Below are 13,725 nucleotides of genomic sequence, written 5' to 3' on the forward strand. Positions count from 1 at the left end.
ACTCCCCCCTCACCCAACTCCCCCCGAAATCCCCCCCCCAGTCACACAAGTCCACAGTTCCATATTCACAGTTATGCAAAATAGCCATATACAGTAAGGCACTCACGGTCCACCCCACCAACCCATTGGTACAGTTCTTAGTATCCATATGCAGTCTCCCCCTAGCCCGGCAGTAACTACTCATCCGCCACAGGGGGGTTACAGTCACAATCCCCGATATTCTGCCCACCTGTTCCAGATTTTATAGTGCTTGCGTGGATACCCCCTTGCCACAAAAATAGGCTGCTCCATGCCCATGCAAAAATCAAGACCATGTTTCCAGACCGCCACCGACGGTGCCCTCGTCGCTTTCCATGCCTGTGCAATATCTCGCTTTGCTAAGGTGAGCCCTAACAAGAGGTGTAGTTTGCATCTGTTGCCACCCACCCCCTCCATTACGTGTAAAAGGGCCAGCTGCAGTGTGCGGGCTAGCTCCCACCCCAGGACCTCCGAGAGGCATGCAAAGACCCCCCCAAAAGCACTCTAGTGAGGTACAGTGCCAGATCGTGTGGATAAATGTGCCATCCACCCGATTGCAGTGCAAACAGATCGGTGAGGAAATCATCCCCGCCCGCCAGAGGCGCATCCTAGTAAAGTAAACCCTGTGAAGGTATTTAAATTTGACTAGACGAAGTCGCATTGCAATGGTGGCCCCCCGTGGGGACGCAAGTGCCTCCTCCTCCAACACACCCACATCAGCCTCCCAATCCCCCCGAAGCTTCTGAAGTGTCGGGGAGCAATGCCTCACTGGGGGTTGGTATATGCACGAAATCTTCCTGTTTCCCAGATCACCCATAAAAAGTTTTGCCTTTATTGGACGGAACTCTGGGATGTCCTCCAGACCCCGTAAACTGGGGGATAGCGCGTGTCTCAACTGTAGGTATTGATAGAACTGTGCCGGCTGCAATTGGTATTCCTCCCGTAGATTCCGAAAGGACTTAATAGTGTTATCAGCCCTGACGTGTACTTTTAATATTTATAGATACCCTTGAGGAAGGTCTGAAGTTAGACCGAAATACATTGGGTGAAAATATGCAGGAGGAATGGAGACCGATTACGTGCCTGGGTATAGGCCCGGATGGGCAATTCCAGTGTCATTTACAATGCTTGAAAAAGTTGTTTTCCATTTCCTTGACGTAACGGATAAAACTGGATGAACTATGCAAATAAAATTTGGTTGAACTTTGACAAAATTGATGAGTTCGCAAATGTGCAAAAGGCTGTGCAAAAGGCTGTGCAACTCAGTGTGACACGAAAACTTGTGTGTCACCATTCTGGGACAATCAAGTTTTCACAGTTGGGAATGGGAAGATTACGTATAACCACTGAATGAAATACGTGCCAACTCCAAATGACACCCTGTGGTCTTAGATACCTACCCAGAATTATGTTTTCATATTTTAAGAAATTAAAAGTAGCATAAAAACTGAAGAACTGCTTAAGCGGCATGACTCGTGTTCAGACTTCGAGACATTTAAAAGGCCTAGTTTAGAGACCAGGGAACATTCAAAATTTTGTGATAGGACTAGGGTGCAAAAGATTGGCTACACTTCAGGACAATAGCAAAGGAACATTTTTGTTAAAAAATTATATAATTGATATATTAGGTCAAACCTAAGATTTTCTATTTGCTCAGTAGACTAAATATTAGTGAGTGAACTCCACGGAACACTCTCTATGACTTCTACGTGGATACCAGCGGGCGCCTTAAGTACTATAACATCTGTATTTGTAAAGTGCACATTCACTCTGAAGGGTATCTTGGCGCGGAATAACAGATGGTTATTGTTACCCGACTCAATGGTATTCATTTTATTCACCTTCGAAGGATGAAAGGATGAGTGGACCCACCAGGATTTGAACCTGTGGCCATGTGATCGGACGCAGGCCCCTACAGTGGATACATTAGTCCACTGAGACACCAGACCCGGCATTGTTAAGCTATAATAAAACACCCATGGAACCTGTGGGTCCAGAGGTGTCTGCAGGGTGGCCATGACCCAATTACTCATAGGGAGTATCACATACAGCAATTGAAACTAATTATTTTAGAATTTCACTTGAGGGTTACATCCATTTTGTTGAGGAATCTTGGCTCGGTCACAAAGTGCAATCACGAAAATACCCAATGTGCAATCACGTGGAAACAGACATAACCCAACTTTGTGGCTTACCGTTGGTCTCAGCAAATTTCTGAACATCAGATAATGTTTTTAGTTCTTCTCCCGGACACGCCGACACACACAAAGCAACAGACTTGATCTTTCGATGAACCAGGTCCAAATTGCAGGGATCCAAGAAGAAGACATTTCTACAAACACAATTATAGAATACAGGGTAAGGAAAACAGTTAAGTGGGTCACAGATACAAAAGAAGCTAACTCACAATTCAGCCTGAACAAGCATGACAGACCATGGAAGAGTGAGCGAATATTGCTCCTAAAAAGCACTGGTACAACAAATACCACAAAGGAAGAGTAGCCCATGACACCTGGTCCTGTGTGCCCCTCCCCTTGCGCTGCTGCCCAGCTCACGAGGAAGGATTTAGCCTCCAACCCTCTATTTTATCCTCTAGTGAGGTAAAAGTACTTTAGCTTCCTGTTTTTTTGTTATTTGGTTACGTTACATTATTTTATGGTTATTACTGCGATTGTTGTAATGCTTTTACCACCCCCGCCCACTCCCGCTGCTTTCCTACTACCTGCTTTCCCACCTCTGGGACAGCCCCTCCCACCTCCCACGACTACTTATGGAGGCCGTTGCACGGCTCAATTGAGTAGCCCTTGTCCTGTGCGCCACTCCCCCAGGGCTGCTGGCTAGCTCGACGAGGAAGGACTACACTCCCAGCCCACAAAGCCTCCTGTTCGGTCCCCGCTGTCGGGTGACTGCTTGCCGCCACATTCCTTTTGACCCCAGGCTGCCAGGACTTTTCTGTTATTTGTGTTACTTGGGGACATTACATTATTTCTTGTTTATTACTGCGATTGTTGTAATACTTTTACCGCCCGCCTCTTCCTGCCGTTTACCCACTTCCTGTCTCCCAGACGGGCCCTCCCATGTCTACATATTGAGGATGCTGTGCGGCCATTGGCAAGCCCATCTGTGCCTTCCGGGCCGGGACGATGCCCAGCGCCAGGCACCCTGCCCCTCGTACTCCCACAGATACTCAGACACAGATCTCCGTGCCCTGGATGCAACAACTGCTGCCTTGCCTCTACACGGGTCCTTTTTCCTGCGTCAGATGCTAGTTTACTGCCACTCTAGGACTGACTGCCATCACAGCAACCAATGCAAAGCCATCCCCACAGACCGCAACACCCCCCAGAACAACTTGGCTGCCTCCTGATCAACGCTAGCTCACTATGCAAACATGCCACCAAAGTCTGGGACACCATCTGCACTCTTGCCCCAATGTGACCTTCATCACAGGGACCGACTCACCCAAGCATCCACCCCAAACATCACCACCGCATCACCCATTGGCTAGAAGATAAACACTGCAACCGCATCAACAGGCATGGAGGCAGCATCGCCATCATACATAAAGAAACAGTCGTCTGCACCACCACCGACAACAAGACCAGGCCGATCATAGAACACGTGAACCTTCCAGTGCCGCACAGACGACAAACCCACCATCAAACGTACCCTCGCCTACAGATCCCCAGGACCATGAACCAGTCTCAGCAACACAATAGCTGAATTCATCACCCCGCTCGCCATCTAATACAAATACTTCGTACTTTTGGGAGACCTCAACTTCCACCTTGACAACCCCACCAATACAAACTCCACCAACCTCCTGGAAAGACTGGACAACATTGGCATCAAGCAGCTGGTCAAAGATCCCATGCACAAAGCAGGACACACGCTGGGCCATATTTCACGACCAGTAACAGAATCAGGTATAGCCACACCCCGGAACTCACCTGGTCAGACCACTCCATTGTACACTTCACTATTGCCGGACATCCCTGCACCCCCCCCAACGGCCAATGCGCCCTGTTCTACAGCTGGACAAAGGTCACTCAGCACCAATGGACAGAAGCCCTCAGTAATACCTAGTCCACCTTCACCACAGACCTGAACCAGGCGGAGAGAGAACTTAAACGCCTTGATCACTTAGCACGTCGAAACGCAGATGTCCTGACAAACCGGATCGAGACCAGCACCAACCAAACTAAGGAACTCTTCACCATTGTCAGAAAATTCATCTGCCTGTCAGCCAACAAAAACTCCTCGTAGGACCTCTGGGACGCCCTCGCTGACCACTTGCACAACAAGATAGCAATTATCTACAAAAACTTCGAACCTCAACCCACCGACCTCCTCAGCATCCCATTGACCACTGCCACTGACCAGCCCCATATCACATGAGAGCAGCTCAGTACACCCAACACAAATACGCTAATGAACTCCATACACTCTGGAGTACCCACCGACTTATGCCCCCACCAACTTTTCAACCTTGGAAGAGACCAAATTAGCCGCCAGATCACCACCATCCTCAACATCTCCATCGCCACAGCCACCTTTACCAACTCCTGGAAAGATGCAGAAGTCAGACAAACTCTGTGCAGACCCCAAAAAAGCTCCAGAACTACCGTCCCATCTCACTACTCCAGTTTCCCGCTTAAGTCCTGGAAAAGGCCATTAACCTCCAACTCACTGAACACCTGAAGAGAATCAACCTGCTGGATCCTTCCCAATCAGGATTCAGAGCCAATCACAGCACCGAGACAGCCCTGATTGCTGCAACAGGCGACATCCGCACCCTATTTGACAGAGGAGAATCAGCCACCCTGAACCTGCTTGACCTTACGCAGGCTTGACACAGTCTCCAACCACACACTCATCGACTGACTAAATCAGATCGGAATCACAGACACGTTCAATTGGATGGCACTCTTTCTCATGGGGCACACCCAGAAGATCTATCTCCCTCCCTTCACCTCTCAACCAAAGCACACGACCTGCAGCATCCCTCAAGCCTCGTTCCAAGCCTCTTCAACATCTACATGACACCACTTGCGAACATCATCTGAACCCACAAAATCAACATCGTCTCCTACCTCGACAACACCCAGCTCGTCCTCTTACTCTCAGCTGACCCTGCCACAATGAATACCAACTTCCACAACTGCATGAGTAACGTCTCAGCATAGATGAAGAACAACTGCCTGAAGCTCAACATGGAAAAGATGGAAGTACTGATCTTCGGCAGATATCTCCCTCTGGAACGACTCTTGGTGGCCATCAGAAGTCAAACCCACCCCCACCCAGAAAGATTATGCCCGCAACCTCAACATCATCCTGGACAGCGAACTCTCAATGAAACAGCAGGTCAACGCTGTCTCAACTTTGATCCACACACTTCGCATGCTCCACAAATTCGTCAAGTGGCTCCCCATCAGCACCAGGAAAATTGTAACGCTGGCCCTCATCACCAGCCGGCTGCACTACGGCAACACACTCTATGCAGGCACTACCACCGAACTCATGAGCAGCTCCAGACGATCCAAAACTCAACCTGCCTAAGAGGACCCACTTCACCCTGCCCCTGAAAGACCTCCACTGGTTCCCCATCCAGAGAAGATGCCAATTCAAGCTCCTGACCCATGCTGACAAAGCCCTCAACGACCAAGGACCCACTGACTGAATTTCCATCTTCCACCCAGAAACCTTGCTCCGCTCACCTCACCCTCGCACAGATATCACTCATCCGCCTCACCAGAGTATGCTCCTTCAACCACCTTGCTACCAAGTCTTCAAACACCGTTACTCCCCACCTCCACACTTAACCCTCGCTGACACTTCAGGAAGGGACTCAAGACATTGCTCTCCGACTGTCACTACAGCAGAGTGCCTGGATACTCTCTCAGGTGATAAGCAGCGCCATACAAATACTGCCTGATTGACTGATTGTTTAAAAGGCATTTTATGAATTGTTGTGTGTCTTTCCCTCTGATGTCAGGATGGGAGCATAAGCGAATATCTGCACTGAAACATGTTGATGGATTCCTGGAAGGAATTGGTCAGAACAAGCTCTATCTCTTGAAGGAAAAAACAGCTTATGTGCCCTAAACATTTAATACATCAAGACAATTTGACTTCATACACAATTGGTGGATTTCTGTCTCAAGCTTTTTGAACAGACTTGAACGCAACTAGACCAAAGGACTAAGGAAACTCTGATAGAGCTCTCATGAGGCAAGATTTTATCATGCTGCATCAACAAACTTGGGAAAATGAAAACGTGATGGGTAGATTTCTTGAATAATTCTCTTTCAGTGGTAATTACTCTTGGCCGCAATTCAGTCAATTATTTCCATGTCACCTCATGCAGATAACGGACACATCCAAATCAGAAATAGTCCTGCCCAAACAGGAACAGTCCCTCCCGAAGTGTACAGACTTGCAAACAAATATATTCACAGATCACCGTCTGTGTTTCACTTTTGTTTTAAAATGTTATGATGCATGTATGAATGGCTTTTACTACTGTAATTTGGTGACTATTCTTTTAACTGGTGAACAAATAAGACTGATTGCCTCCCAATACAAATATGCAAAAGATGGACAGAATCCACTCCTCCCTTTTTCTCAGATTGGCTGACTTCAGTGGTGGCGACCTCTAAGCTGGATCTAGCCAGTGGAAAGAAGGCAGCATTTTGGGACTTGTTGCAGTTAAGATTGGGTTCAGATTTAACACATTTAAAAAAAAAAAATCTCTTTTGAGTCCCATGATTATGCTGCCTTGATACTCTTCGGACTAAGTCGGTTACTCCCAGTCTCTTTTGGAAGTATTATGACGAATGTCATCAAGCTCATTTGAACTTTGCTGAAGAGTCATCTCATCTGATTTCATTAGCACCCAAGTCAGTCATGATACCTGTTGGCGGGTCTTCCCCTTGGTTTCTACTTCCAATTGCCTACTTTTCCAGCTTGCTGAGTAGAGGTATAGACAGCTTGAGTGCGAAGTGTAGTGAGGTTGGTGGCGAATGAGGATACAAAAAAAACAACAAAAAAAAACGAATTGCCTCCATCCTGTGAAAAGGCAATTACTTGGTTTCAACTCCGTTAGTACCAAATATGATTGAATCAACATTACATTAAATATAAAATACGTCACAACTTAACCCCTTCCATGCTCATGACGAGCTCGGGCTCGTCATGCAGTACAGTGCTCCTGTGCTCATGACGAGCTGAGCTCGTCATGACCACACCCGTTTTTATTGCTGTCCAGCAAAGCAGGGGAATCGCTCTAGCAGCGATGCGGTTAAAGAACATAATCAAATAGCCTGTTGAAAAGTGAAAACAACCAAATAAATGTTCAATTAAAGAGTAACACAAGAGAAAAAAAGACCCTAGTGAGAATGGATCTATGCCCAGGATTGTAGTCAAAATATTTACTACTGACAAAGCTGCATTTTATTTTTAAACGAGGCTGAGGGTCTACCTACTTGGAGGAACTATCACTGCTGTGTCTCACTCCAGAAGACAGTGAGGCACTGGGGGCAACAGTGAATAAACAAGGATTGTTAGTTGCAATAAAGGCCCTAAAAAACACAAAAATGCCATGAGCCGTTGGCCTCCCAGCAGTTTAACAAGTATTTCCCAGACACTCGTATAAATTATTGATGATATGCAACGAGGCATTAGAGAAGCAGAACTTCCAGTCAATGAGGGAGACCTTAATAGTGGTAATTCCAAAGCCAGGAAAGGATCCCACAAAGGCGGGATCATACAGAGCCCTCTCTATGCTAAATGTGGACCATAACCTCCTCAGTCATGTGCTGGTGGCAAGGCTGCTACCCCAATTCCCAAAGATAATACACTATGATCAAGGAAGGTCCATTCCCTAGAGGAACACAGTACGCAACCTACGAAGGCTTGCGCATGTTATGCATGTGCCAGAATTACCCTAAGAGCTATACACTTTCGCCTTTTTAGATATTGAGCAGGCCGTTGATTCTTTGTGATGGGAATGTGTGTGGCAGGTACTCTATAAGATGGACATAGGATTCTAGTTTGTGAACTGGACTAATTTACCAAATACAAATCCATATGCGAGTGTGTGTATGGGACATGTCTTAGCAGAGATAGCCTTACAGTGCGGCATCAGATAGGGATGCCCCCTGTCCCCATTAATTTTCACTATCGCAATTGAACCATTGGCCTGTCACTTTATAGTTTCATTGTACGCTGATGATGCTATGGTTTACCTGAGAGAGCCAGATCTATCTGTCCCAATACTGCTAAACGTGCTAAGAGAGTTCTGGGAATTCTCAGGCCTACAGATTAAGAAAACCAAGTCACTCCCATTTCCGCTTGGTTAGCTCACAGGATTGCCTGTGGAGCAGCTGCTAAGGTCCAATACTTAGGGATATATATCACGCCTGGCATACCTGGCAGCTCAATTACAACATGCTGTACACTGGCTAGAAGGGGAGCTCAACTGGGAGAGGTCCCTGCTGAGTGGCACTTACGATGGACACCAACTTGGTATACCCTTGATGCGAGTGGGAGTGGAGGCTACCTCATGATTTTCCCTATTTGATTTGCCTGCTGACCAGGTTGTGGGAACGGGCAGTGCATATAAAGCGGGCATCCAATCTGCCTGACCTAGACATCTGGATTAAAAGTCCTTTTGAACAGATTACTTGGCTTATGTCTGTTGAGAAATGGCTGGAGGGGGGGAGGAACTTGTCTGATGCTGTCATCAGACAATCCCCCCCTGTGATGTATTCCTATAGGTCCTGAATCGATCCCCCTATTCCTGACCCTATTCTGGTTAGTAAACTAACAAGTTAACTAGTAATCAGCCCATGAGGCAGAAAATCCCCATGATGCAGATACCGTTATCTGACGCAGTCACACTACGGCACAGGAACGTGTTATCTGATTAGGTCATAACGCTTGCGATCTAATTAGACAAGCGATATTCCTCCAGCCCCTGATAAGGCATACGGAGTTCTCATAACAAATCAAACCTATGACAACCTGGGCAAAACCCTGCGGCCATTGTTTTGATTTCACCGAGAACTTCAGTAAAAGAATGTGCTAACGAGCAAGTCGTATGACATCCTTATTGACGTATCTATGTCCATCCTTACGTCAATCTCGGCACCTTAAAGGTATAAATATTACCGATATTGCCCTATGCAAACACACGCGTGGTGACGAGACGGAGCAGCCATACTTGCCGAAGCGAAGAGCAGAGCAGACCCCGCTGGCGCAGCCCCGCCTTCCTGACGCGCTGCTTTCTCCTGCCGAGAATTCCAGCCCCGGCGTTTCTGGGCAGCCCTCGCAGGCAGCCTGGAATATCAAGACCAGAGAGAGAGATACCATCCCTCATTCATCCTAACTTCCAGGTACAGAACTGAATAACCCCTCACAGAGAATTCTTTAGTTATTCACTTGGCAAAAACAAACTTAACTTAAACTGTAACTTTCTATTCCCGCCCACGTATTAGGCTTAGGTCAGGTACACGGGGTAGGCGTATTTAGAAACACCAGTTGAGTACGTTTAGTCAAATGTATATGTGTATGTAATATATTTTATTCATTTTAAAACATCATATGGCTTAGAAACCATATCAATGTTTTTACAGTATTATTTTATACTATTGCTTTTAATGTATGCACTTTACTTAACTATAAGTATTGCAATAATATCGATCCATTTCTCTTGTATGAGAAAAGAGACTGATCAATAAATAACACCTTTTTATTGAACACGCCCGTCTCTTCCTTTTCTCTACATTCTGATGAGACTAAGAATGCACGTACTGACTGAGTAAAATAAATTGCCTTTTGTTCACACGACTCTCGAGATATACTCTTGATTAGGGGAGAGCAAAGTTGTCATGTTCTATGGTTGTCAGAAACTAAATCCCTTCTTGTCTAATCAGGGGAGTTAATTCTTTCCTGAACATTCGAGAAAGTTTCTAGTGAACTCTGAGCTAAGCTGGCAAACCCAAAACTTTAAGTCTAGTATCGACAGTAGTAGACCTAGTTAACGTCTGGTCTAGGCCTTTACTATTGTAGGTATTATTCCAATGCGCAGAGCCTATTGGGATGATAGGAACTACACTACATGGCGCCCAACGCGTTTGGAAAGGGCGATAAAACTAACGTAAGACATTTAGAGTAACTCAGTCGTGCTCTCTCACTCAGACCCCTTTTCCCATAATACTCCAAAGACGTCTGGAGTGGGTGAAAGGTAATATCCGCCAGACCTCGCAGGAGGGAACTCCTATGTATGGTTCTTGGTATAGTCAACGTTGAAGGATACACAGTTCCAAAATATTGTGCATCTAATCTTTGTTTCCACAAGAAACCTGATCTGCAAACAAACAAAATAACCTTTTGGACAGTAAAATGTCAGACAATGAGGATGAAAGAGAGGCAGTTAGATTAGCAACTGAACTCGCAGCAGCTGACGCTACCATGCAGGCAGCAGACGAGGATATAATACTCATCCCGGTCATCAAAAGGAGATCTATAACTTTAAAACTTATAGAAAATGGACTGACACCTAGAGGTGGCACAGTCATATTCGTAATTGAGGCACACGAATATCGGCAGACAGAGGTATACTATTCATGGATACATTTTCCAGCAGCAAATGCTGTAACAAAGTACTTCCACAATTACAAAATAGAGGAACCTCCTGAAACGTACACTCCTTTCGAGGAGGTGGAAGTACCACTCAAATTTCAAGAGCACCTGCTCTTATTTGATGGCGCCCTAAAACATAACAATCACATCACCAGGCTCGGTCCTTTAGGTAGACCAGGAGCAACGTGGCCGGTCCTAGCCGGATACACACCACATCCAGACATCGAAGGGATGTCTGCAGCAGAGCTGTTAACACAGCTAAAACAATTAATAAAAATACATAGACAATTAGTCCAATATGTGATGCGGACTTCAACAATTCAGCCAGCGATTAAACTTCCACAGCTGACCCCTCACCAGGGGAACACAAATAAAATTACACCACAGAACATCCAGTCCTGTCTAGGGAAAGTACCGGCTAAACGGGAACAAATACCATTCTGGTTGGCACAGAAAATCACCCAAATAGAGGCGGTGTTTCCTGACAACACCCCATTAGAAAAACACAGGATTCTGACTGTCTCCCAATGGGAATCGCACCACACATAGAGGACTGTGACACTTGGGGTACAGTCTTTGCTTCCATCTACACAAAAACGCACGGTGTTCCATCCATTTCGGTAATACCAGATGTGCTAAAACAAATTCAAGATGAATATGGTCCAGAACCCGCTTTAACTCTTGGTATGAAATTACTGAAAGACTTCAAGCAGGTCTCGGCTATACTATTAGCCAACATAAAAGGAGAAGCAGCAAACGTGGCGATCCGCCAGAGGTTAAAAGAGACAGATATAGCAGACCAACCAGCTGAAATAGCCAGAATCATAGAAAAATCCTATGAGGAACTAGGCAGAGATAGTTTAGGTGGGATACCAGTAAAACCACAACTGATTGAAAGTCCTGAAAAAATATTTTATAACAATAAATCTACATCACCAAAAAAGAACTGGGATGGAAACAAACAATCCAATCCTAAAGAAAAGAAATTCCAGTCCAGAGGAAGGTCTCCTAGGCGAAGAGAAAAATCTCCGAACCAGAGACACAGGTCACCACAAAGTGACCCCTCTGGGAATAGATATAACCTTAGAAATAGGGATAATATAAAAAAGCCTGATAGATATCAAGACATTGATACACGTCCCTCTCAATCTTTTCAGACTTCCTCGCAGAAATCGGAAAGAAGAGGACGATCAGAACAAAGAGAAGAGCACGCCAAGTCCAAAGACAAGGAACCTGCTCAGCTAAAAAAGAAATTACAATTTCCAAAAAAGAAGGTAGCCAGTATCAAGGTAGTTAACAATGCCGAGAATACTGAGGACACAACTGAAAAACGGGGAATGGGCTCAGACAATGCTAGACAGCGCAGCAGAAGTGAGCATAGCTCGCAAAGTCCTTATGAATCATCTGGAGACAGTGGACACGAATGAATATCTTCAAGTGGAAACTGCAGACACCAGAGTTAGCAAACCTCACAAAATATACGAAATAACATTGCATATAGAGGGAGATAAGACTAGGAAAATAAGGGGACTATTTTGGGATAATCTCTCCAAGGGCTATGATATCCTTCTAGCTGAAAAAGACTGGCCACCAGAGTTTGTAAGGGAGTGCCCTCATGGCGAAGAAGTAATTATGCCTGCCTTCTCAAATCATATTCCAATTCATAAAAAGTACACACTTGCCAGGAAATGGGCAGTGGCTCTAGCTCCTGCTTTATATAAAAATCACGTGGGATGGGATGAGGACTCTCCTCCTCACAAAATCCAGTTAAAATCACAACCTACTGCACAAAGACAGTACCCAATTAAGCAAGAAGCTAAAAAACAGGTAAATGAAATACTAGATCAGCTAGAATACCAGGGGGTGATTGAAACTTGCACCTCACAAATGAACAACCCTTTGTTTCCGGTCTCCAAACAAGACAATTCATATCGTCTAGTTTTGGATTACCGACACCTTAACACATGTTGCAAAACTTTTGCAGTGCAAAACTCACACAGTGCTGCACTAATGAATAACATAGTGCGCAAAAAATACAAAACAACCTTGGACATCTCTAATGGATTCTTTTGTCAAAACATAGCACCAGAGAGCAGATATTTAACTGCATTTTCGATAAATGGCACTCAAAAACAATTCTGTCGGTTAGCCCAGGGGTACAAGAACAGCCCGGGAGTATTCTCAGCGAGAGTAACAGAATTACTACAACTATATGACGATGAAGCATTATCTTATGTCGATGACATTTACTTAACAGATGATGACTTGGAGACTCACTTGAAGAGAGTGAACACCATAATACTTGGGTTCGCAGCAGAGGGTTACAAATTCAACTTTAAAAAATCTAGAATTGCCCATCTGACAGTCCTATTCTTAGGATATGAGTTATCAAGTATAGCTTGGCTGACAATTTTCCAGAACTAGAAGAGTTGAAAATCTAGAATATGAAAGAATATTCCCTCTGCCAATCGATATTCTGCCTTTACGACATTACGCCTGTGTAATTTATACAGACGGACATGCTCAACCTCCCGTTTGGGGAGAACAAGCATACAACCCCACATGTGGGATTACAAAAGAAGTGTGGCGCGGAGGTAAACTAAAACCTCTATTAACAAAAACACACTCAGTAGAAACTAATTCAGAACAACAAACTGAGATAGTAGCTTTGAAAATGGCGCTAGATAATGCGGATCGCGAATTCCCGACACTTATAGTGTCAGATTCATATTACTGCGTCAAATCATATAACAAGGATTTGCAGACATGGATTCAAAACGGTTACAAAGATGACACAGATGCAACAATAAAGCAGAAACTGCTCTGGGAACAAATAGCTCTTTTAAAAAAAGAACTACCAAAGACTCACGTGACACACTCACTGAGTCATCAGCGTGATGGCGTTCACGTTGCAGGGAATTCATTGGCTGAAACAGCCACAGCGGCAGCAACTAAATCGGCTCCCGTAGTTCGAAAAAAGCGTACATTAAAATACATTGACGGTGAAACAGTGCTGGCAGTGAAAACGTCATCTAAAGGCGACTGCTCAGCGTTACCGATCAA

The 13,725-nt window shown here is 45.2% G+C and overlaps 1 protein-coding gene across 2 annotated transcripts in view; it reads right to left on the bottom strand.

The window, feature by feature from the left end:
- Positions 1-13,725, bottom strand: part of SLC44A1 (solute carrier family 44 member 1) — a 521,394-nt gene that overhangs the window by 225,664 nt on the left and 282,005 nt on the right. For both annotated transcript variants that reach the window (XM_078676674.1, XM_078676673.1), the window contains exon 4: positions 2,214-2,350. In XM_078676674.1, coding sequence (XP_078532800.1) covers positions 2,214-2,350 — 137 coding nt within the window. The remainder of the gene's footprint in view (positions 1-2,213; positions 2,351-13,725) is intronic.

Source organism: Lissotriton helveticus, chromosome 2_1, assembly GCF_964261635.1.
Source record: "Lissotriton helveticus chromosome 2_1, aLisHel1.1, whole genome shotgun sequence".
Classification (NCBI taxonomy): domain Eukaryota; kingdom Metazoa; phylum Chordata; class Amphibia; order Caudata; family Salamandridae; genus Lissotriton; species Lissotriton helveticus.